This window comes from Lates calcarifer, linkage group LG15 (assembly GCF_001640805.2).
Source record: "Lates calcarifer isolate ASB-BC8 linkage group LG15, TLL_Latcal_v3, whole genome shotgun sequence".
In the NCBI taxonomy this organism is placed as follows: Eukaryota; Metazoa; Chordata; class Actinopteri; family Centropomidae; genus Lates; species Lates calcarifer.
In genome coordinates, this window is record NC_066847.1 from 12,892,261 (window position 1) to 12,919,200 (window position 26,940).

At 40.6% G+C, this 26,940-nt stretch overlaps 1 protein-coding gene and 1 long non-coding RNA gene across 2 annotated transcripts in view; one reads left to right on the forward strand and one right to left on the reverse strand.

Annotated features, from left to right (window-relative positions):
* The window catches only part of LOC108889636 (uncharacterized), a 151,729-nt gene that overhangs the window by 32,295 nt on the left and 92,494 nt on the right, over window positions 1–26,940 (reverse strand). The window lies entirely within an intron of this gene.
* Window positions 16,405–26,808, forward strand: LOC108889638 (transcriptional repressor scratch 1). The gene is made up of 2 exons (XM_018686214.2): window positions 16,405–17,483; window positions 22,364–26,808. Exons 1-2 carry the CDS (start codon window positions 17,369–17,371, stop codon window positions 23,089–23,091), a joined length of 843 nt encoding a protein of 280 aa, XP_018541730.1. The 5' UTR covers window positions 16,405–17,368; the 3' UTR covers window positions 23,092–26,808.

Genomic DNA, 26,940 nt, shown 5'->3' on the forward strand with positions numbered 1-26,940 from the left:
TATTTGGTTTTAGTCATTCAGAAAGGACAATTACTGAAAAAAGTGGTGTCGTGTGAGTGAATAGTAAAATTTGGGGATGTGTAAGATGCAATCTAAGGTGGAACTGCCATCTGGACTATAGAGTTTTTTCCTGTGCTCTTGGTGATTTTTGCTACACTGATATAAAAAGATAAATAAAAAATGTGTGTGTTTTCAGCCGATTTTAGACCAGTTGCCTGAATGCAGCACTGTGCCTGTAGCAGACTTATAAATTCTTGTATCTCGACTAAATGTTTCTCTCCTCATCAACTTAACTTCAGCACTGAAACTTTTATGAGAGAAGCTGACACATGGAGATTGTGTTGAGTATAAACTGTTACCGGATCAAACATATGTACATGTTGCAAATAACAGACTTACACACTGGTAGTGTAATAAAATAGTAGTCTACCTTTTCTCTGTCGTAGTTGACATTTTTGCTTCTCATAATGACTGAGTAGCTTGATATAATACAAATACAAAAGACCTAAATCTTTGTATTTCAAGGACCTATTAATTGGAAAACTCACAGATCCTAACTGGACTCTCTTAATAAAGGCAGGTGCACTGGAAAGGTCAACCAATTATGAGTATATTAGACAGGACTAGCATCAGCAGATGAATATTCAATATGCTGCCTGCTACTGGCACCTAATTAGCGTGATCAAAACACTAGCCATTTCAAGCAAAATTAAAAGCCACAGTTACTTCAAAATGCTCTGTTCTTTATTAATATTCTTGACTTAAGAAGTTACGTGAGCAACTCAAAGTCAAAAATGATATGGAAGGTGTTTACTCTGAGTTACTAATATCAGATTGTCATTATTATTCAGTCTGCTGGAAGTGTACTGAAATGAGATGACAGAGTGTAGAAATCCACAGCTCAAGTAGCTGAAGAACATTTTTTTCATCCACAACGTCAGTTACAACAGTAGCTGATTATTTGACTTGCTATTAAATAGGTAATAACTCTTAAAATATACTAATCCACACCAATATTTGAATTACATCAAAACCTGACTAATACATGAGCCAACTCAGTGCCAAACATGCCATGTTGTTAATTTAAAGGTCTTGTTTTGGAGGACTGAATGTGATATAAGTTTAACATGAAAAAGTACCAGATTTTAAGTTTGTCAGAGGAAACATAGATTGATGTAAATACATAAAGATAAGGAGATAAATTTGGTCTTTGGTACTGTTTCAATACAATAAAATCAAGTGTTCAGAGTGTAAAAATTAAAGTGATATAGATAAAGGAGAAGAATAGATTTTCCAGCTGCTAAGACAGGAGAGGGGAGACGAAAATCAAAGAGCATTAGCATAGCTGCTCTTTGTCTCCAGTCTGTCTCTTTACCCTCTGTATCTAATGAGTAACCAATGGTCTGCCAGACAGAGATAAGGTGTGTGTGCGTGTTTGTCTAGTCCCAGTGTTAGTCCGTCTCTCCCTATGGACTACAGTGTGACAGTTAGATGGATGTTCCCCTCAAACACCAGCTGATTACTACACATGCAGTCAAAACATACGACGACTGAACAGAGCTGAATGACCGTGTGTCAAAATGTGTGCTGCAGATTCATGGCTGTGTTTTCTCCAGTGTAAACAAACACATACAGTAGATGACAATGTATAGCTGCCTGCTTTGAACCCTGCCCAGTCCGACATTTGTCAAGGTCTGTACATCAGATCTACTGGAAAAGGAACATTTTTATTCTAGAAAGCAGGAGATGTGCAACTGGGGAACTATATTTTTTGGACCATATCAGCACACTGTTCCCCTCTTCAAATGATGAGCTTAAAAGCTTCAGGAAATCCTGACTCAACCTCCTAACTGAATACTTTGACCTTTCTGGACTGCTTAAGCAATGAAGAAATAAAGATCAATTTAAAAGGACAAAAGGAAAAATGGAAAAAGTACAGCGTTAAATGTACAGTTTGTCACAAAAAATGAAATTACTTCGTACTAATCTCTTAACTGCAATCTGTCTTGCAAAAGTTTATTTTGGCTGAAGTATTTTCTGAAGCTATTTGGGAGTTTCAATTTGTCCTCTTACTGATGTGAACAGTTAGTTACCAATTAGTCACAAAAACCTATGGCTGAACTTGGAATATAAATGAAAACAAATACTTTATCTAAAGTTGACTGGTTTCAAGGAGAAGTTGTAAGTGATGAACTGCCCCTTGTATCTCAACTTGCTGAATGTTGTGACTGGAACAGATCATAATTACCGAAAAAGCTTCTCCACACCAAGAAGGATCTCTTCCTCTGCATATGGTGTCTCCATCTGGAGACTGTGATATGGGAGACAGTTAGCTGTGTAGCTCTCCAAATTATTCTATAGTTGCTAACTGCATGTGCAAGTTTACAAAGTTTATATAGCAGGTTTTTTTTAAAAATCATGAATAACATCACTTCAATGAATATGGAGACTGTTATGGACTCTTACTGAATGTGGTAATATCATATATTGTTTTCTCTTGTGCTTATTTAACTATCTATTATTACATATCACATATATAGACTGTAGATAATTTATACATTTGTTATACATGATGATGTTATACATGCTCTTCTTTCCATTTTACTGAGAAGATAAACCATGTTGAGCTGTGACTTCTTGCACAGTCAACCACTGCATAAAAACAGAGAAAACTTTATACCAATTCTGCATTGGGAAAACATCCCTCCTCTTAAAGTCCTTATGAAGATTGTTTTGTCCTGTTAGGGAACCCAGCAGATGTCCAGTGAAATGAGTATACTTTGTCTTTATTTCATGTCATCTGAATTTAATACATTCATATTAAATGGGTATTAAAAGATTAAACACTGCACTTAAAAAGTTTGTATTTTTAAATTTCATCTCTCTGGCTTCTAGCTACTGTAGATAAGAACCTTTTCCTCTTAGCTTCGCATGGCGGGAAGCCAGATGCAGCACAGATGACCTTTATAAGTTAAACTCGGATGTAACTTTAAGCTGTTGGCAATTATGTGAGTCTTATTTGGTGGCTACGGACACAGCTTTATTTACAGAAAGGCAACAATATAATTGTATAAAGGTGTGCACAAAGAATAATCTCTCTTTCATGGAAAACTGTCACAGGAAAGTCCTGACATGTTCAATTTCCAAAACACTGTCTCTTTTCTCATGATGACATAATTGGTAAAGGTTTTGGCTCCCATCTTCTAGCTTTGGAAAATTAGTTATGTTATCAGATATGTATTGTGCCAAGATTGTAGAAGTAATATGTGCAAATTCTTTTTTTTTTTCAAGCTGGACTTATGCTCTGTGTGAAGATGAAATTCAAGCAAAACTCTACAGTAGCTCAGATTAATGGCCATGTGCAGCAGAGCAGGCGGCGCGGCTTAGAGCCAACTGTCCCTTCTGCTCATACGGACAGGGCCAACAGCCAATTAAAGCCCTTGTTCAGGTCTTCGGCCAATTAGAGCCATTGGTCAAAGCACTGGGCAAGTATGAAGTATTGGTCAGCGTTTTTAGCCAAAAATCTGGTTTGGAATACAGGTCTTAAGGTGGTTAGTCTGCTTATTGTTCATATCAGTGAATCAGAGCACTTTTTGTCTTCTGCTTTGAACACATGATGATGTTTTCTCCTTGCTTTTAAGGTTAACATAAATACTGAAATACATTCTTCCCCCACACAGAGTCTCCTTTAAAACATGCATTTTCTTTATTATTCACTTTGTCATATTTCAACAACAGCAGAAATGAACATTACAAGCAAATCAGCTATACCTCAGAGGCCCCCACATGTAGAAATGTACAGTATCTGTATATGATGGTCATGTTGAGCTGTACCGTTTGGCTCATCCTGCCTGGTCCTGTTGTGGACAGGCTAAGGTCGAGGCTTTTAGCCAAGAGAGGAGAGGAGAACCATCAGTGAGCAGCTTGAGCCAGTGAGACCCCTCTGCTCTGCACTCACAGCCAGACAGAGAGGTCAGGCCGGGGTCAGGTGGTCAAGACTGGGGTCAAAAGTCAACAGACTCCCTCAGTGACCAGCAGTAATAAATGCTTCACACACACATGAACACACACACGCACTCTCTAATGACTGGCAACCCTGTCCAACAGTGACCAGTGACTGTGACTAATTCTCTCTGCTGCCAAGACCTCCATTTATCACATGATCTGCACTGATTTGAATGAGCAGCTAGAAACAAGGCTCCAAAACATCTTAATAATACACTCAGCACCGGGTTCCCTGTAAGTGTACAAACCCCACAGCGTGAGATCTATATGTGATTACTTGCATGAACTAAGTACATGCTCACAGAAATCAAAACAAGATAAAAAAATGATAAATGGTGATGTACCATAAAGCCGGGAGGAGAGAGTTCGGTTTGATGCTAATCTTTTTCTCCCTCCTTCAAGTGGCCTTTCTCAATAACACATCACGGATTCAAGCAGCATAAAAGAGCAATCACAGAACAATTTAACCTCTCCTGCTTCTGTGCTCACACTCTCAGCGCGTGTGACGCCACAGTAGAAGTGGCAGTAACTGCCAATTCACAAAGCTCCCACTCGACGAATTCCTCACAAATGATAACTTTCGGGCCCCCTAGCGATAAAGTAATTTCTCCATCTCTCCTGTCGGGGGCTTGGGGGACAGCAGAGGGCTGTGATAATCTCATAAACAGAAGCTGTGTAGATATGGGCCATCTATTATGACCGGGAACAGTAGCGTAGATAGCAGCATTTATTATCTGAGACAGCAGACAATACATTCTCATTCTGTGATACTACTGCTGACAGACACAGAGTGATCCATCTTCACCGACCGAGCGGAGTGAGAGGAGGGATGAGAGAGGGAGCGACAGATGGGGAGTGAGAGAGGTACGGAGAGAGTGAGAGGGGAAGGACAGGGAAGAGACTGAGAGAGAGAGAGAGAGGGGGACAAAGTTAGTGTGTGTGTGTGTGGAGAGGGATGGGAAGAGAGGGAGAGTATGTAGAGGAGAATTATTACTGCTCTGTTCTGCATTAGCTGTGCCTCTGTCTGCTGTGGTTATAAACAATCAGACAGACTGTACGCACGCAAACATACACACACACACAGCGGCTTTTCCACCGGTTGATGTAGCTGACAGTGGACCAGTCTGCTGTTGCCTGAGGCTGCAGCTAAATAAATAAATAGGTAGTTACAGTGGTTTTATAGCCAGGCTGTTATTTTACTGCTAATACTAATAATTCAGTATAAACCAACTGCCCACCCAGCTTCTGTCTGAGATTCATTCTTACTGCTTTCCTCGATCGCAGCAGCTGTATTTGTAGTGGCACTTATAGAGGATTACAGGAAACATGCACATTATTACCACATTGTATGTGTATAATAATTATTATGGAATAATTAGACAATGACCACATAACACTTCACTTTTAATGGCCCTGCAACCAGAATAGGTGGTATTTGTTTTCGGGACGGTACAGAGTGTCAGCAGTACAATGGGTAGACATAAACAAATCTGCTTGTAATGTATCACAGCGCTCCTTGAATAAAGTGCTAACTCTCTGGTCAAATAGCCAGATAAAGTCTAGGGAAGTAAGAAATGTACTGAATTGCAATGTTAATATTCAAATGCGTTAAAAAACTTAACTTTGACACTATTTTATCTGAGAGAGCTGGTGAACTTTGGGAAATATGCTCATTCACTTTCTTTCTGAGAGTTAGATGAGAAGATTGGCATCTGATCGGTCATTACATTTAAAACCAGAAACAGGAGGTGTTTAGCTTAGCTTAGCATGAATACTGGAAGCAGGGGGAAGCAGTTAGCCTGGTTCTCTATACAATTAAAAAAATCCACCTACCAGCACCTCTACAGTTCACGTTATCAGTTATTTATTTACTCTGCACACAAACAGACATGTAAAAGTGATAACAAGTGGTTTAAAGTGGCGTCATGTGGTGCAACTATTACTTAATGGACAACAATTTATCCATTCATCCATCACTTCAGTGCAACACCTCTGCCGGCTGCCTCGAGGTGACAACAATACTCCAGGAAGTCATTGCCCCCGGCTGTTGTTCAACAAGCTATGCAAGAAAAAACTAAACTACAAATTGTTTTTTTAGTTTTCTGTTTGTGTCCTGATTAAACAAATACAAAATGTTCATTAGTGAGATTTAGAGAATGGACTTTTTTTTTTTGGACAGAGCCAGGATAGTTTTACGCTCTCTAACCTAAGCTAACCATCTCCAGCTACCAGCTCAACTGGAAAGAAAGCAAATTGGGGTATACAGAATATAAAGCAGTTTGCAGAGCAATGTTCGCCCTCACACCCATTGCAACGAGTAGAGAATACACCTTATTTTATCTCTGCAGGTTTTCTGGCATCTATTCATGGTGATGTTATGGGGGACATGGATGTCTTGGCAACCCTACTGCCTCTTCAGAGAGAGGGAGCAGTGAGAGAGATACAAGTAAACAAACAAACAGACGAGCATAAAAAGAAAGGTAATAAAAGAGAAGTTGGCAAATAGATGATAAGGAGTGAGACAGAGAGGGGATGATGGAACGAGTCCAGGTGATATTTTTATTTGTTTCTCAGATTCTTCCATTAACTCAGAGGTTTGAGCACAGAGACAGTGGACTGAAAAAGAACAGGTATAAACACAGAGAAAGCTGTGGCTTATTATCAGTGTGTAATGACAGATGAGAAGAGATGCAATTAGAATGAGCCATATGGATGATCATATGGTCATTTTATAATTAGCAGTATTCTAAAATAGAAAACAGACTTGCATAAAACAAGACAGGACAAAGTGGTGGTTGATTCACAAATAACTTTTAAAAGACCCTAATTTGAATCAGTTAAAAATAACACAGGAGAGGGAATCTTATTCCTGTCCAGGACCTGGTCCTAATAATCACTCATTATTGTTCAGAAAGTTTTCAGACATCCTCTTCAATTGGTTAATTTTCCATATACAAGTAGTCCAACCCACCAATTAACTTCTGCATTTGTATAACTGTCTGATCCGATCTTTTGCATCTACTAAGTCACTTTTAGACCCTGAATTTCTTGAGTATATAAACATTTTCTTTCCAGTATTGTAAATTCATTGTACATATTCCACCACCAACCACTGTTACTGTTATTTTATAAACTAAAAAAAGCTGATCTACACACCATAGAGACTGAGAGCTGTTTCTTGTGTGTAGGCAGCAATAAAATCTAATTAACACATTTTATATCATGAGTTATAGATTTTGCAATATGCTCCTAATTATGAGCCCCACTGTTTGGAGTATAGTTTATCCTTTCTTTTTTATTATCAAAATGTCATTCCACTCATTACTAGGAGCATCTGCATTTGTCAGAGTGAACAAGTGTTTCCTAAATGAGAAACAAGCAAGAATGAGGAAAAGATTGGCCTCTCCAGCTCTGAGGGAAAGACATTCATCAGAGTAATATAGAGGAGACAAGGCTCTCATCAAAGATGGTGTTACTGTTTACTGTTACTGGCCAACCGATGCACCGCACACTGAACTGTCATTCTTGACACATAATACAAGCGTGAGCAACAACAACAGCTCTCATAACAGCCTCTCTGTAAGAAATTACATTTTTAATAACATGATATTTGTAGATGTTGTCGGTTTTACAATTACAACCATGGCAAAGACATGGAATGGTGTTTAGACACACAGACCTCCCCATTCAAAGAGATTAGAGTGTTTGCTTATAGTCACAGTGCAACCCGAGTGAATCAACTTCTCTAAAAGACACAGAACTGTCCAAATTATAGATAAACCACAAGAGACACTAATTAAAGTATGTCACTGAGGCATCAAAGCTGACATTGGCACAGAGACAAAATGCCTTTCAGTGACTTACATAATCTTTTTCTACTGGCCTCCTGAGGGAAAAGTGATAACGTGGATATTTTGTATTTTTCACTGCATAAACCTAAACATACATTTACTTGCAACCATGTTGCTCCTTTGCACAGTGGAGTTCTTGCATCTATGTGATCCATAAAAGGTCACTGCCACACAAAACGCACTACAGCGGCGACATTTTCACATAACACTCTCCAAACACTGGAGGGAAACCCTGGAGACAAACCCTGACTGCCTGTGTCCCAGAATTAGAAACAGTCAAGTCCTCACTCAACATTCACCTTTACAGTTCACCTTCTCGTAGCTTTCAACCACCTCATTTATGTAAATGTATTTTTTTTCCCTTTTACATCTCTTAACTGTCGACTCTTTTCAACTCTATCATCCCTGAGGTCGTACATGCAGTAGTTAAAACGACTGTACACAATGTTTTTGTGTTGTGAAACTTGAATCAAATCCATAGTCAAGTTAAATACAGAGTGTTGTGGTGCCTCAGAAAGCTCATGCACTGTAAGCTATTCTGACTCTACTGTTTCATAAAGCAAAGATAACATAAAAACGGGCAAAGGCCTAACACTTATTTAAAAAAAAAAAAAACACATTATATGAGGATAAAAAAATATCATGTAATGGGTTCATTCAAAGTTCATTTCATTTCTTTATAATAGAAGTGTGTTTGTAAACTGTTTGGCCTCTGGGGGCAAATAAAGATGATTTAGCAGTATTGACAAAACATTAGAACATTTGAACAGTAGTGTGTTAGAATAGTAATGCGTTGTCCTGCTGATGGAACATCAGGCGACTACTGATGCTACAGCACCGCCTCAGGGGTACATACATACATACAGGCCGCGAGTGTGTGTGTTTGAGCATGAATTGGTGTCGTGCATGCGCCCTGCAGGGTGGTTGTGTGTATCTGTAACAATGTGAGCATGTTTATCTGTGTGTGAACATGTGTGACAGTGTGGGTCTGAGAGACAGATTGCATGTGTGTGAGATGACAAAAAAAAAAAAAAAAAAATCTAAGAAGCAATAGTGGTGTGGATGGAATAAAAGGATGAAACCTCTGATAATATTGGAAACAGAGATGAAGAGGAGGAGGGAGGGGAGGAAGAGTGAGAGCACTGAGCCTGTGTATCCACTGAGGAGTGTTCTGCACAATGCTGGCTGCTTCTCCATTCTTTTAACTGAGAAACATCTGATCCATTTTACTAACTGCACAGAGAGCTGTGAATTGTTTATTGTTTAAAGCATTGAGTAGAGGAGATTAAACAATATTTAACTAACTGCAGGATTCTTGTTTTTCAGTGCTGCTTTGCATCGTCATCAGTTAAACCTGCAACAATTGAGTTTTTGGCCACTTAGGGGCAGTACAAACAAGCTGTGAACAAATCTCAAATAACATGTTAATATGGCAGTTTTGTTAGCAAACAGTTATCTATTTACAGATTGATCAGACACAGAAAAACATTATTATTCATTTGGAGTTTCTGTCCACCTGATGATTCAAAGTTGAATTTCTGCTCTCCTTTCTCCTTTTACCTCTGTTTTGTTCTCCACCAACTCCTCAGGGAGACAGCTGTCTCTTTAGATGCTAAATGCTCCACTATGTTCACCAGCTAATCAATAACTGTGTCAGTCTGTAGTTTGGTGCTGGGCAGGTAGAAAGCAGTGGGTTTTTAGCTGAATTGTTTGTTGTAGCTGAAAGTAAAGCTGTGAGAAAAGAGCGGCTGAATCAGAACAGCAAAGTTTCGAGCTGAAAGAAGGGCTCAGAGGAACCGAGGAGAGCCTCAGAGTCAAGTGATAATTCTCCGTGCTTTTATGATTTGATCCATTGTTAATATAAAAAAAACTAATTATAGAAGCTTTAAGTTGATAATGTTTCATTTGAAGCCTGTTTTTATTCCTGATTAATCTCAAGCTACCGACAGATCTGCCCTGATCTGACATGAATTGTTGGCTGCAGCACAAACTCACTTGTGCTGTGTGATCATGTGATCCAGTCCTGTAACAAACAAAACCTAAAAACATCAACCTGATGCTGCAGTGACTGCCTTTGTACTGTACATGAATACAAGCTAAATAAGTAATGTCAGTTTCAAAGCCAAAGCTTGCATTTGCATACACTGCTGAGACTTTACTGGTATAATGTGCTTCCAAATATGTGATTATGTGTTTGATATGCTTGATCTTGCCATTTAATGGGTATACACAGTCAGAGTGGACAGAAAACAAAAAGAATATGGATTAAATTGTACATCCTTTGATGTATTGTCAAAACTGTGGTTAAATTGATTGTTTCTGACCCGTCTCAACCATTTGGCCTCCTAAATCATGGCTGAAGTGTTGGAGATTGAGGATAAAGACATAACACCTCGCTGCTGCACTGACAGTATTTCAGTTTATCGTTTTGTCTGACTTTATCGACCATCTCTCTGTTCCATGCTCCAAAGTCACTGAATAAATGGCCCAATCTGTAAAACAAATAAAAATGTTACCTGGAACGTTTTCATAACTCTTTTACTTAACTCATCGCTCTGTCTCTCATCCTCCCCCCTTTCATTTTTCCTTCCATCCTTCCCACCTCTTCCCCTTTCTGTGCTTCCGAAATATGTCTCTCTTTATCACATGTGACATCGCAGGATAGGCCTGTCTGAGGCAGGTAATGATTTTTTTGTTCTTATTTCTGTGTTGAGAGGGATCAGAGTAGAGCTGGTTATCGGGCCATTTATTACCCTGCCAGCTCGCCACTCAGCTGTCTGGGTAAATGCAATCTCTCCTGATTCACACAATTACCTCAAGATAGAGAGAGGAAGAGAAATATCTCTCGCAATAGCATTGTGGGTCAGAGAGAGTTTAGGGAACTACACAGAGAATGAGGGAAAGGCTGCTTTGGTGCTTTTCCAACCAGACCAGCAGCTTGTGGGTCCAAGGGTTGTTTGTTTAGATAGTGTGAATATGTGTGCTGTTGATCTCATACAACAGAAGTAAATGTTAAAGGCATTAATCTTCACTCTACTTTGCAGACTGTGAAATCTTCTGTTATGGATTCATTATGAACGCTATACAGTTGCATTATATGTTCTTAAGTGGAGCTCATCAATCCTATAGTTCTTCCAGATTCATTTAACTAATGAAGCATTACATTGGTTTTCTAGATCAGGCTGTAAAGACCAAACTCTGAGAAAAACAACAACAAAAACGTGTGTGTGTGTGTGTGTGTGTGTGTGTGTGTGTGTGTGTCCCACAGTGAGTAATGTAGCATGCTGTCTGAGTCAACCAATGACAGCAATTACAATTTATATGGATACAAATATTAATTTGTATGAAAACTGGTCAGACAGGCTTCCTACAGTGGGAAGCAAATCTGCCCCTTGGTGTTTTAAATAAATACATAAAGTTAAGACATTGGAAATAGGTTTACAGTTACAATTCAGTTGCTACATAATTTATATTATCTTTTTATATGTACTTGATTTTGAAATGTGGTTTCTGATAGAGCTGGTTTTGGAATTAGCTGGTTTTCATCATTGGCAAAGATCGCATCAAAAGCTCTGAAACAAAAATAAGTGGACCTTGAATGGGGATGACTCCAACTTTTAAGCTGATGTAGACAAAAACCCTCGATCAGAGCAATGAAAAGTTTGAACACCTACAGTTCCGTGACAACTGAGCAGGCTTCATCTGCTGATGAAGATGGTTTGATATAGTTGAAAGCTCCAGAACAAGTGAGGGATTCCTGATGTTTAACCTACAGTTCATCTACAGGAATTTATTTCTTTTTTCTTTTACTGTAAATGAAAACTTCTTAGACATACAAGTTTAAAATTAGATGTAAAGGCTGTTGCAGTATGTATTTTGTATCTCCTCTCCTCTCTCCTCTCCTCTCCTCTCCTCTCCTCTCCTGTTTTGGGACACTCTATCCTGTGCTAATGTACGCTGCATTCTGTTTCACCAGTACAGCGGGAGTCATCAAAAACTGCAAAGAAACAGGCCACATTTCTCCCCTAGCCCAGCACTTCTGCATGTGTCTGCAAATGTGCATGTGTGTGTGTGTGTGTGTGAGAGAGAGAGAGAGAAAGAGAGAGAGAGTGTGAGTGTGTGCGTGCCTGATGAGAAGAGCTGCTCAGCAATATTTAGCGTTACTGCGACAGAACAGCTTTAGGACAGAACAGAACAAGGCTCACCTTCAGAAAAGTCGAAATGAGAGGCAAAGAGAGAGACAGAGAGAGAGAGGGAGAGAGACAGAAATATATTTTGACTTTTGATGCTCCTTGATGGAACATTTTGCTTTAAGTAAGAGGAAAAATCTCAATGCCAAACACTGAAACCACCTGCATGCCGGGGGTATAAGATAAGAGGGCCTGCAGCAGCTGCCTGCCTGTCACATGCACCATGCACCATGCACCATGTACACACCCACATCCACCTACACGCACACACATGCACACAAATGTGCACAGACCAGATGGACAGCGGCTCCATGTTTGGTGTACAACACATGTGTCGGCCTTCGATGGGCACTGCATCAATTAGACCAAACAGGACATCTATCACAGCTAACCTCAGAGCAACATCTGACACATACACTCTCTCTCTCTCTCTCTCTCTCTCTCTCACACACACACACACACATCAGATAAACATGTTTCTTCCATATTCCCCTCAAACATGAGCAGAACATATATAACAAGCCAAGTTTTAAATAGGCTAAAATTACAAATTTGCCTCAAAGGGCTTTACAATTCATGGAGTATACAACACCTTCTACCCTTAGAAGTCGTATACAGAAACACTCCCTTCATGGAAAAACCCCCCCCAACAGTGAAAAATATGGAAGAACCCTCATGAAGAGCAACAAACGAGGGATTTCTCTCTCTTCATATAAAAGCTACATCCCTCTACTTTCTCCTGTCTGTAGTGGAATGAAACATTCTTTAAAAAGTAATGATTTCTGCGTGAAAGTCAACATTCAATTCAATACAACTGTACTTGCTTCTGTAAGGGAAATTCTATGCAGCCTTTTTTACAGCTTCCTGCTGAGGCCTTTCTGTATTAAACACACATGCACCTCACACTTTATCTATAGATTAAATACATAAGGTTTCCGCAAATACTTCTCTTGTGGAATAATTCAGACATTGAAATTTACATTTTAAAAAGAGGCAAAACTACAAACATCAATGATTGTTCATGTAAAACTTACCAGAGTTGCAGGTGACATGCTGCAAAAAGCAACATATCTGTATGAGAACACTGTCTTATTCAACTCAAAAACATTGACAAACTGGGCAGATTAAAAAGTGTCAAATCTGTATTTTACCATTCTTTTTAGTTTGCCCGCATGGTCTGCTGACAAGATAAAAATCTCCCGTTTCTCCCAAAAATAAAGCGTGGTGCTGTTAGCGAAGTGTGAGGATGACACCAACGAGAGAACACCCAGAGCTTTCCACTTTTGGCTGCAGTTCACACTCATGTGCGCCGCAGTGAAATATTGTCCCTTCCATCGCTGGAAATTACTCTCACATCCTCAATCTGATGCAGACACAGTGAGTGACTTGCTGTCACTTTGGCACTTAGTCTCTGTTGGTAAAATGTACAGTAGATCTAATTTTAAACTTTGCCAGATGTCAGCGATGAAAAACATTTCATGTCCTTGTTTAGTCAAAATCAGACGAGTGGCTTGTTGAATATTGTGTATGAATAATACGATAACGGACATGTGTGTGGACTCCATCAGCTCTACTCTTTGCTCTCAAACAGTTTTCAGTATGTATGTATGTGTAGTGCATGTATACAAGTGAGCATGTTTATTTCTGTCCATGTTTACCTCTCAGGTTGCGTGTGTGTGTCCACATGGCCTCTAATGATGATGAAAGGTGCTGTTAATGTTGTAGGTTATTTCAGTCGACTGACAGTTGTTGTAGAGGTGGTTGTGTATCGTGTGTGTTGAGCTGGTTGTGCATGTGTGCATGTATGTGTGTGTGTGTTTAATTGGACCTCCCTAAGCCAGTCTCCAGGTGACGGAACTCATCTGCTCTACCCCTGATTAAGGACAACAGATGGACTGGTAGCAAAACACACACACACACACACACACACACACACACACACACACACACACGCACCCACACATACACACGCACACACACACACACACACACACACACACACACACACACAGACACGCACGCACGCACGCACACACACACACACACACACACACACACACGATTCATCATCAAACACACTGAACACACACATATTGTACAAATTATGTGGCCTGTAATCAATACTAAATACACACACACATCTGACTCTTCTGGCCGTAGATATCCATGCATCATGCTAAAATGACCCAGGTGCTTCAGTTTGTTCAGTTTTCATCATTTTCTCATCATCGTGGTCAGCTATGCAAGAAAAATCAGCATCACCCTCATCCTTCTGCAAATCATCCTCACACTGCCTCTTTAAATTGATGTCGCCACTGTCCTTCTCCATCTGTTTGACTGACAGAGATTATGAGTTCATTTATTTAGCCAACAAGGGTAAAGATTAAGAAAGAAAAGTCTCAGTCAAGAAAAATGTGACTGAAAACTAACATTGTCACTGCCACAGAAACTCTCTTTCTTTCTCTCCTTTTTGGCACGAGTCATATTCGACAACAACAGTAACTTAATAAATATTCTTATTATACTTGATTTATGAATAATATTCCTCAGAAAACGTCAAGCACAAGTACAAGTACACACAAACTGACAATCTTTGAATAAAATGTCTTTAGAAATTTAACAATAGTCTTAATAATAATAATATTGCAAGCATAAACTTTATAGACACAGATGAACAGAAAAAATAGAAATCTCCCCGCTCTATGCATATATGACTGTACAAACAACATCTTTGAAATCTGCAGTAAATATGGATATACATTTAAAAATACAGTAAATGCACATATTTGTAGCATGAAATATTTTAAAATCTAAATATATAATACTATGAAAAGTATTTATATTAAAGGGTATTCGTATGTGATGAGAATTCAGTTTTTAATTAATAACTTTAAGGATATTTACGATGCTGTTCACAGCTGAATTCATAATCTATGTATTATATTTTATCCTACACAACTTCTTGTGCATCGTCTCATTTCCCACAGACTCTGAGTCATTATCCAGATTAAGTTTGCAGGTATCAACTTAACAACTCCGTGAGACCAAGTTTCTGCAGCTCCAGCCTCCATTAGCTCCAATAAACTCCAGTGCCAGAGTTGATACGACAAACTCTCCCATTACTGTGAATACTTGATCTTTAAGCCTTTTCTCTGTAGATCTGAGTCATCCACTGAGCTTCTTCTAACCTTTAACAGATGTTCAGCAACTTTCCAACAGCCCACAAACCTGAGTCAGTGTGTCCTACACTACACCTGCCTCATTAAAACACGGCCATACTTTTTCACCCTGTAAGAACACAAACTCAGTAATGTGTACTTTCACACCGTGGGAATAATTAACACATATTTAAACGCTGTCATTCTGGGTCTCAGATTATGAAGCAGTTAAAACCTGCCAGTGCTCAGTTTGTAGGTTATGTAGATTTCAAGATGGTCCATGACTTTTTAAAATGAAATCAGTGGAGAACTCTTATCAAACTTGTTGTCATGCCCCCTGAGGTGTGACATGTGCAAACATATCTGAAGCATAACTTCCTTTTCTTTTTCAAATGTGATATGATTATTACACCTTCTGAGAGAGACACAGCAAAAACAGGCTGAATAAAAAGAGTCAACAGATGATTCATTAATCTCTCAAATGATCTTTGTTGTTGTTACATAATACCGACACGGAGCAGAGACAATCCTCGATCTTGCAGTAAAACTTGTGAACCTGGTGTGACCCTGGAGCAGATATTACTCTACTCCCATATTAATCCGGCAGTCGTTGTAAAACACTCCATTTGGTCTACACCCATCTGCCTTCGGGGCCACATTAATGATAATTACGAGGCTCTCAGCATGCTAGTTAATATTACCCCATAAAATCCATGTCATCGCGACAAAAAAGCTAAGATTGAATATGCTTAGCAGGTGATAAAGGGAGAGGGAAAACAAACAAACAAAAAGTATATGGACTCCCCAAAAATCTTGCACAACGGGACAATATTTAAAATTCATGTTACACGCTGCGATAGCTGAATCAAATCGATGAGTGCTTAAAAAAACCATAACAATAATTTCCATTCTTATCTCCCCAAAACATGGCGCCTCTGCTCACACACTGAGAAACTAACACACACACACACACACACACACACACTCAAAAAAATGAAGAGAAAGGGAGGAAGGAGGGAGAAGGAGAATGAAAGACAGAGAAAGAAAGAGAAAGAGGGGGGTGATAACAGCTTCAATAAATCATCCGGGCCAGTCGCTGCTCCCCGGGGATGTGGGATGGATTAAATTAAGCACTCCCTCTACCCGTGTGTCCATCCATCCCTCCATCCTCTCTCTCCCTCTCTCTCTCTCTCTCTCTCTCTCTCTCTCTGCGCCGTATAAATGCCAACAGCTGATCGCGAGACGGCACACTCACGGGAACACCTCGCGGAAGCCTCAGAAAGAGAGAGAGAGAGAGAGAGAGAGACTGAGGGGAAGAGAGAGAGAGAGAGAGAGAGAGAGAGAGAGGGGGATAGAGAGAGAAAGAGGGGATGCTGTTGATCCACTCGGCCGCAGGGAGTCTTCTTGTGATTTTCTACCGACCCGAGTAGAGTCGCTCTTAACGGGAATTAAGGACTATTTCTGCGGCAAAGAAGAGAGGACAAGGTGTCCGACAATTATTTTGAAAAGCTTCCAAAATCGTACTTCCATTTTTTTGTATCCCTCTTATTTTCTTCGCATCCCTCCCTCCCTCCTCCTCCTCCTCCTCCTCCTCTTCCTCCTCCATCTCTTCTTCCTCTTCTTTAAAGAGGCCCGAGAGTCGTTGCACGCGCTGCAGGGTACCTTCCACCGCCTGTTATTATTTTTGTTTTTATTTTTGACTGCTCGCGAGCCTCTGCCCACCCCCACCCCGGCCCCACTCCCACCCCCCTATCCGAGCTGCCGCCTGCCAGCGAGCTCAGAGAGCGCGAGGCACCCCCCGGAGGGAGCTGTCCGGTGCTGAAGTTGCATTTCTCTTCTTCTCTGCACGAGGACCTACGCGGGAAGACAGAGGACGGCCAGAGAGACTCAGACAGAAAAAGAAATTGTATTTTTTTTTAAAGCAGCGGTTAAAAGGAGACGTCTGTCACCGGATCAGTTCGCAGCTCGCCGCTTTCTCAAAAAAAAAAAAAAAAAAAAAAAAAAAAAAAAAAACATCTGAAGACAATCTTCCTCCGGGTTCGCCTCCGTCTTGCTAGTGTGTAACGGGCGAAATCACCACGCTGGCCAGGCCGTCGGCGGTCGGCTGTGTTTGTGAGTGTGTGTCGTTGTGTTTTGTGAGAGTGTGTGTCGGTGTCGCACCACCATGCCAAGGTCTTTCCTGGTGAAAAAGGTGAAACTGGATGATTTCTCCACCGGGGCGGATTTGGAGAACGCCTACCGGCACAGGACAGACCTCAGCCTGCGGCTCCATGACAAAGGTAGGTCAGGCTGCCTTACTAACAGGTGTCTCAAAAACAAGTCAGTCTCTGAGAGCAGCAGCAGCAGCAGCAGCAGGAGGAGGAGGAGGAGGTGGAGGAGGAAGAGCCTGACACTGTTGCTTACAAAATAAGGCTTTACTGTATGTGTGTGTGACCGAGAGGTGGATTTACCTGTTGTGTGAAGAAGGATTCCCTGACTGTACCTGCTGTTTTAAAAATCGATCAGTTGACACATCGGTGCAGATTTCCAACTCTTAACAAAAGATGACTCACAGTGTGTCAATAGTCCTACTCGGTATCTATAATGAGCGAAGCCTATTTCATTTGTACATCTGTTTTTTTATTTTTTATTTATCTCCTCTGGCGTCGCCTGTTCCATCCTGTAATATTTCTATAATTAAACTTGTGGTTGTTTGCTACCTGTAGGGTGATGTGGGTGTGCTCTCACGGCAGATAAGTAGCCTATAATCACTGACAACAGAACAGCAGACGGCACAGAGTTATGACCTTTCTCATGGGTAATAAAAGCTTCAAAGCCTCGTGCTAAGCAGTGCACTGCAAAATAAGCAATTCTTCATGACTTCAAAGAGTTATTAGTGTAGACTGGAAGAGCCACACACACACACACACACAGGACTGCAGGAGCACAGAGGGGCACGGCTAAAGACTGAAGAACTGCCAGTCTCAATAACCAATACTCCCTGCCCCGTTAAGTGTTACCACACCACATAATCTAGCACTTTATTTACTGAGGGAAGAAAAGCTCTGATTCTGAGCGGTTCGTGGGTTGTCGGGGTTCAGCAGCAGAAAGGTCACATGAGAAATCAGCTAAATCCAGCGAGTCCCATGTTGCATTGATTTTGGCTCAGCGTCAGCAGGGACTCCCCCCCCCCCTCCCACTCAGGCTACGTGTGTTTAAAAGAGATAAAGACGGGACAGAGGTTATTAATATCTGGTTTTGTGAAATTAGAGAAGGCAAAGTTCAGCGAACCTGGTCCTATGTTGACATGCTTCTGCAGGCTCAGTGTGATGGTGATGAGGTTTAAGATGATGCATGAAACCTACACTCTTTCATCCTATAGGCTGGGTGTGGATGTCTTATACAGAATATGATCTGACATAGTGACACTTTAGTTTCTGACGATAGTTTATATGGTTTAAAAGTGGAACAACAGACCTCTGACCAATCTGTCAAACGTCTGCAGGTGCAGCACAAATATTACTTTCTATTATTCATTGTATTTTATGAAACAATGCTGTGGTCAGAAACATCACCACTACTGGACACCTGATTTGTTCTTCATGGCTGCATGTAGAATTATATATTCTACATTCTGCATAGGGGGTTTGTCTGTGCCTCTAGTCCAGGTGTGCCTGTCCCGTTTTTTTGCAGTGTTAGCAGATTTTTGCACGACGATTTCTCACCCAGACTGGAGATTTTGAATAAACGCATGACTCTGTGTTTGCTTGCAACAGCAGCCACACAGCTACATTGTCATTATTATGACATAAAGACAAAAGAGGAGCAGAACTGACATGTCTGACCACTCGTATCTCACTTTACCGTCACCGATGAACTGTTGAATATCCAGTTGAATACTGTTGGAACTGTTGAATACAGTAAGTTAACGGATCCTTAATCTGAATAACATGAGGACTTATTGTTTCACGCTGTGGTGAAGTGGTGAACATGACTAATATTTTATCCTGTATTATTTTTAGATCTACTGCGTAATAAAGCAGGGCCCATTGCAGTTATCCTAAAGCGACAGTGGTTGTTCATTGTTTAGTGTTACCCTCCGCTTCTCTGAGGCTGTGAACTTTCCCACATCCTGAAACTGTGTGCGTCACATTTTACAAGAAAAAACAGAGATGTCCTTTCCATGTAAATTAAGCCACTGCACTGCTTCCGCCCCAATGTCATTGACACGTTGATGCACATCAACATGTGTATTCCGCACGCGCTCCTCTGTATTTCTCTGCTCATAAAGAAAGAAAGAAAAAAAACCTGTCAGCGGTGTATTTATAATGTCGAGGTTAACAAGCCCCTGCTCCGCTTGACACGCGATCTGCCGCCTCAGCAGCAACCGCGCGACGCTGCCTGTCCCGACCACCTTTTGTCTCCATCCCTAACATCTGATAGCAACAGCTTAATGCGGCTTCTACGTGCAGCACAATACAGGCTTTACCTACAACAGCGCACCACGTTAGGAACAACTTTCTGCTTGGACGAACCGGCTTTAGGAATAATTTATGTCCCAACCCGAGTTGCGTGTGTTGTGTGCGATGGGACTGTGTTTTCAGACGGGACGCGGCAGCAGATATGAAGTAGCTGTTAGGCCTATCACATGTAGACAGATATATGGTGTCACACGGAGCTTGTTGCTTCTGCCGCTTACTCAAAAATCCCCCAGAGAGGCTGGATGAATAATCATAACAGGAATAAATAAATACTGAATCTTTACATGCAGCATCATGTATCTTATGATGATGATGCATAGGCTACATTAAAACACATCAGTCTTCCTGGAAACCTGCAAAAATATGTCATGTTCAGTTGATCACAACAAGTTTTAATCTTGAACATGTGAAGCGGACATTTACTTAAAATGTGTAGACGTTATAGCTATTTTCTTAATCTCCTTTTTGTGTTTTGTGTGCGTGTCTGAGGACAGTATGTTGTTTTTTGGTTGGTCCAATGGAGATGTAACCTCTCAAGTTAAATGATGTGCAGGCACTGGGTATGTATTAGGTTTGTAGGAAGTAGATATTCCAGTAAGAGAAAGGTGAAAGGTGTTGCTACTGGATGCTTGTGTTCAGGAACAGTTAAGTCTGGATTTAAGTCATTAACCTATCAACTGTTTCTTCAAATCATCAAAACAAACCTATATTGTTATACTATAAATAGATTCAAAGACAGAAAAAAACTGCCCAGTGTGTTTTTGAGTGTGTATTTAAATATGTAGTATGACCAATTGCATCTTTGTCCCTATGTAAACAGTAAATAAGCAGAAAACAACACATGTAGATTATCACTGAACAACCATGTATTTAGACTGACTGTCTGTCAACAGGATCTAAAGGTATTTTATAATGTGTGTTCTTGCACATAAGTCAGCCAGAATGTATTAATGTGCTGTATGTATAGCAGTGTATGTGATTATGCATTTCTGTATTTAGCCAGTTAAGTAGACACATTCACATATTTATGATGCCCATGAAAAATGCAAGTAAAATAGGAAAGAATTAGCATTTTTTCAGATATGCATGTGTCTAGAGGGAGTGGTAGCACCATCCAACCTGCTCATATACATATATCCTGCTTTAGAATGAGTTTCACTGTCTGTATTTTGCCCATGAGGCTTGCCGTGTAAGTCTCCAGCCCCCTGATCTGTAAGAAATCACCATACTGTTGACTGCACCGACTGTGCCTGTACAGCAGCCTTGCTGTTACTGTGCCATCGACCTGCACTGCACTGGATCTGTCCGTGGTGCTGATGCTCATTTTCACACGCTAAATCAGCTTTCTCAAGTTCAGGGTCAGCCTGTGTGCATTTATCTTCCACAGAGGAACTGTTTTAACTGCAACCTTTGAGGGCTGAGGGGAATTATATTGCTGAATTATCACTGGACTAACACTGCAGGCTTTTTGCACAGTGGCAACAGGTGTGCAGGAGAGAGACAGACGTTCTGTCCTGCAATATGCTTCACAATTCAGTCTTTCACATACGTTCACAGTTGTTTAAAGTGGTTACATTTGCTGCTGCAGTGGTGATGGTGAGTTGACAACCTTCCCTTACTACTTATGCAGAGTAAATGCAGGAAATGGGACTTGGCCTTGTCCATAGTTGCTGCAGTATCATTCCAGGGCAGACACATACTGAAGGTGTGACTATTACTGTATCCTGTGTACTTGTACACTTGAGGGGTAGAAGTTTTTTTATCGGAACATTTAGGGTGAGGGGAAGACCACAACACTTAAATACTCTGTATAATCACAGATGATCTTGCAGTTTAGATATCCAAATTTTCTGATCTGGGATCAGATCTTACTAGAACCTGTTTAGTCTACCGCATTGCCATCTTTGGGTTTCTGCTCTCTCAGTTTAAAATAAGAAAGCATCTGGTTTCTCAACACATCACATCATGTCAGCATTTCTGTCCATCCAAAGCACTCAGCAAATAGCTTAATGGTGTTTCCACATACAACACGCGATGTGAACTTTAACATGTTACATATGGCAACATGTTACTGGTTGATTGAACTAGCTGTTTGAAATATGCATGTCAACCCACTGTCTCTGTGTTTTGCATCATAATAAATGCACTCAAGTGGGCTGCAGGAGCCAAAAAAACCCATACAGCTTTATAAGGCTGGCTGTGTGTCACTAATGGTGTGATACTCACTAATATAGTTGTTTACATCAATGAGGAAGCACTTATTTAATTCCACCAATTCAGACTGTGTAATGCTGCTCAGTACACAGAATCTCTGTCATTATTGTCTCTGTGAAAAAAGATACAGCTGAGAAAGGAGGACTATCTGATTTCATCCTGTTCAGCTGCCTACAGCAGTCTAATGATGTCATTCCAAACTTTTTCCCCTGTTGCCCTCCTGTTAGATAGATTACCAATGTACGAGGGGTCTCTCGTGTGGTGGGTGCCCCTCTGTGCCTCTTAAGGTAGTTTTAATATAGAAAAGTTGCATTCTTTACTACCTATCAAATCATGTTGTGGCTGCACCAGGGACAAATACTGTTGTCTGATTTTGTGTACTGTATCTCTGATTCCCATGCCAGGGTTCAGTGTAAACCCATTTTTATTATAACTTCCACCACATTGTTCTATAACCTAATACTTTTTTCTCTTTTCCATATCAGCTGGTTACATCAGTGACTACATCAGCCCTGTTGTGTACGATGGTGAGAGTGACAGTGGGATCAAGGTGCCCTCGCCTGACCCCCTCTATGATGGTATCCACAGTGACTACGGGGCCCCTGACTCTGAGTCTCCTGACAGCCCCGGCTCAGAAATCACTGATGGCTACATCAACGGAGATGCTGCAGTGAGCGAGGGTTACACAGTCGATGCCTTCTTCATCACCGACGGCCGCTCGAGGAGGAAAGCCCTCGGCAGCCCTCGGAGCATTCAGAGGCACACCTGCAACGAGTGCGGCAAAACCTACGCCACGTCTTCCAACCTGAGCCGGCACAAACAGACACACCGCTCGCTGGACAGCAAGCTGGCAAAGAAATGTCCGACCTGTGGGAAGGTGTACGTGTCCATGCCCGCCATGGCCATGCACCTGCTCACTCACGACCTCAAGCACAAGTGCGATGTGTGTGGGAAAGCGTTCAGTCGACCTTGGCTTTTGCAGGGCCACATGCGCTCCCACACGGGTGAGAAGCCGTTTGGGTGCGCCCACTGCGGGAAGGCCTTCGCAGACCGCTCGAACCTGCGCGCTCACATGCAGACCCACTCGGCCTTCAAGCACTTCAAGTGTAAACGCTGCAACAAGACCTTCGCGCTCAAGAGTTACCTGAACAAGCACTACGAGTCTGCCTGCTTCAAAGGCCCCTTCTCTCCTCTTGGCCCCCTAGATGCATGACCCCCTGCATAGATAAAACAACAGACAAAACTGCAGACATAAATTACCATTATCCTTACAGACTGAACTGCAGACACAAACAATCTATTTTTGGTCAGAATATGACCTTGCTTTCCCTCCTTCCTCTCCCTCTTACCCCCCTCCCCCCCAAACCCCCTACCCTCCACCTTGCTTTCCCTCGGAGCCTATTCATGATGATGAAGATGATGAAGATAGCACAATTTTTCTCCTTGAGATTTGCCCACTTAAGGATTTAACTGATCTACGCATGCACTTCCTCAAAAACTCTTCACCTCCTCTTCCTCTGTCTGTTCTGGATAGAGACAATAATACTAACTCGGCTTCCTTCTGGCATCTAGATACAGTACGACACCATGTATTTTGGGACACTGATGATGATGATGATGATGATGATGATGATGATGATGAGGATGATGAGGATGACGACAAAGACAATAGTAAGCCTATAGTTACTGGGTTCCTCCCTGCACTGAAAAGCAGTGAAAGAGTTTTTCCTTCTGATTTTGTTTTTTGGGGGAATAATAGTAATAATAATAGTAATAATAATGATAATAATAATGTTCTGCTGCACCAAGTGACCATATTCTCTCCACTACTGAGGTAAAAATGCTATTTATTTACTTATGGATTTATTTATTTCAACATTTTTTTTTCTTTTTTATTTATTGTAAGTTTATACTTGATTTGATAACAACAAAGTGATACCATTATTTATTTGTTGCACTTTAATTTCTGTATATGTATGTAGGATATTTGCCAACCTCTTTTTATCACTACAGGCCAAAGCATATGTCACTTTTTTGAGTACTATTTTTTCCTATTATGTTGTTTACCTTTTTCTTATTAACGTTATTGCATGCAAAAAAAGGAAAAAAAAAAGAAATCTATGCCAACATCATAAAAAGCTTATGATTTTTGCCAAAATCCTATAGATAGAACCTGAGGGCAATATTTTTCTCTTGGAGCCTCCGTAGGACTCTTTAAAAAGCAATAATCACCTAATGCATGGTATTTTATGATGAAGTTATGAAGTATTACCTACTACTGTATAGCAGTTTAAAAATCAGGTATGTTTTACTTCACCTATAGTCATAAACAGAAAAATACTAATATTACAGACATCAGGGAACATGCCAATGTAGTGTTAGAGTAACAAAAAGAAAAGTCCTGTCTTTCCTCTCTTGTTATGCACTGCCTGCCTCTTAGTGAGTAGAACTAATGTAGGATGTAGGCTAGAGAGGCTGGGATCAGCTGCCTGCTGGGTGTGAGGCCTATTGTAGGATAACTATAACCCTGACAGACCTGCGCGACGCTAACTCTAGCATGAAACAAGCCTGCTAACAATAAGCAGGAGAGGCCTAACTCTGGATCAGGCCTCTCAACATTTTACTCAGATTGGATCATTGACCATTCATGAGAGTTCAGTGATTTTTTTAAAAAGTTTTTCCTGGGATGAAAACATCTTTCCTGTTTTATGCAGCCAAATAATGTAACAACAGGTCTTTAACAACCTTTTAATAACACTAAGAGACATCTTATCTTGCTCTTGATACAAACAAACACTATGTGATGAGGTTAATACAGCAGCAATCAGAGTGGAGAATTATGCACTGAGATCTCTGTATACTTTCAGTAGAGAACCAAGTCAAAGTTTGCTGCATTGTTGAAGTTAGACTGAGGTCAACGTTAAATGCAATGCATTATTCAGCTACCCTTCCAGTGCACTTCCAAACCATACAGCATGCATTCTTAAACCACAGAAAAAGCATGCACTTAAGCTGGATGGTCTGACTGCAGCTTAACTGTTACAGTCCCATACTGTACATACATACGACAGAGTCCTGATTATTCTGCAGTAGGCCCCATTCATCCCTACTGGTGCCGACCATAGGCTAACTCTATGAGCGATATACCTACAGACAGGCTAACTCTAATCACCCTGGACCCATAGATGGTTTAATCTTTGATCTAGCTGGCCAATACCAGTGTTGCTGAACCCAGTTCTCTGCAGCTCAGAAACCTTTTCTACAGATCCATGGAGCTTCCTGAGAGACAGACTGAGGACACACAGATCTGCACAAATAAAATTAAGCACTTCTTTATGTTCATATGCCACACTGTATGTCCACATTGTAACCTTGCATAGACACATTCACATGTGCACAAGTTTCATGGGTGCATGCCCGCACATGTGTGAACACAGTGTTTGCTGATGAGCTCTTAGAGGTGACACAATATGTGTCTACGGTCAAATTTTCAACAACTGAATAGAAATGGGTTTAATACTCAGATGTGGATCTCTGACAAAGAACTTTTGATAATCGCAGTATTTCCTCATGCATGAGATTACTCAGTTAATGCTGGAGTTGGACTTAAAACCAACTCCATTTAGGGTTAAAGACAAACTGAGAGTCTGTCCTGTTGCATGGGCCCATTATTTAACGTCATTTAAATCTGAGAGATAAAGCTATAAGACCTGTACACAACATCAAAGGTGATCACATCTGACAATGTCCTGCAGTCAGAAAGCCTACACTTTGTGATAAGTGTTTTGTTGCATAATAAGACGATACAATCTTTACGTCTTTTGCAAAGGAGCTTTTTTTTTTTTGAAAAATGTGGCTCACAAGTCAATAAGAAGGAGGCAGTTTTTGTTGTGACTGGAGCAATCAGTATGTGAGTCAGCAAACTGCAGGTCTTATCTCTCTCCCTGATGCGTGAACTAGATTTGAGCTGCAATTACTTGAATTGTATCAGACGATTAGTCATAGAGCTCCGACTTGTTATGGCTTACATTTTTGTTTTTGTCTTTTTATCTGTGATTTGTAAGACTTGGTCACAAGAATCAGCTATACATACAAAGTAGGCTGAAACATTGCATTTGGCACTATTTTAGAAGCAGATAGAATGATGAAGAGCCTATATGTGCAAAGACACAAAAGTTTGGGGACATTGATGGTGTTATTTTAACCACAGACTCTAAAATCTTATTTCTCACTTCTGTCTGAATGAGAAATAAAATCTTAAAAACACTATTGCTACAGTAGTGACTGATGACAGTGTGACGCGTACAAAGTTGCTAACAATACCGCTGACAGTATCTCTGGCTGCGATGTCTCCAGTTGTTGTTTATGTGTCACAGATTGTTTCATTGTGTATTAAACTCTTTGCATCTTTGCACTGCAGTCTAAACATTTTAAGGGTATTTGGCCAAAGTAGTTGTTGTACTGCTGGTTACCGTCATTAAGGCAGAGAAGCTGAGTTTGTGCATTTGTTTGTCTGTGTGTCTGTCTCTGGATGAGCTCCGGATCTGTTCTCTCTAAGCACTTCCATTCTAGTCATTTCCACCTTAAAGAAAGTAGCACAATGAAACTAACTAGAATTCAGGTAGAGAAGAATTAAAAACCTTGTACTAGCTTGACCTCTCTTCTTTTTTTGTATTTCCAAGTTAAAGAATGATGATAACCTAAATAATCATTTATTGCAAGAGGGTTTGTAAAGAATCCTTTGGATTGATACATTTTTACTGCTGTATAGCGATTATCTGACACACCTTATCTCAGGAGGTTTGGATCTCTGTTGCAGAGAGACAATCTCCTGGGGATTTTTTTGAGCCAGTATTCAGACAATGTAAGCACAATGAACACAAAGCATTTTGTGGCACTTCATAATAAAGAATAATCTTAATTAACCAAGGCAGTTTGTTGTAGTTTTCTGTCTTGTCCTCTATCAGTGGCTGCTGAGCCACACTTGAGTGGTGAATAATGTCCTTATGTCATTCCATTTAAACCCTTCTCTCTATACCATTTATCCTCTGTTTAAGTAGCT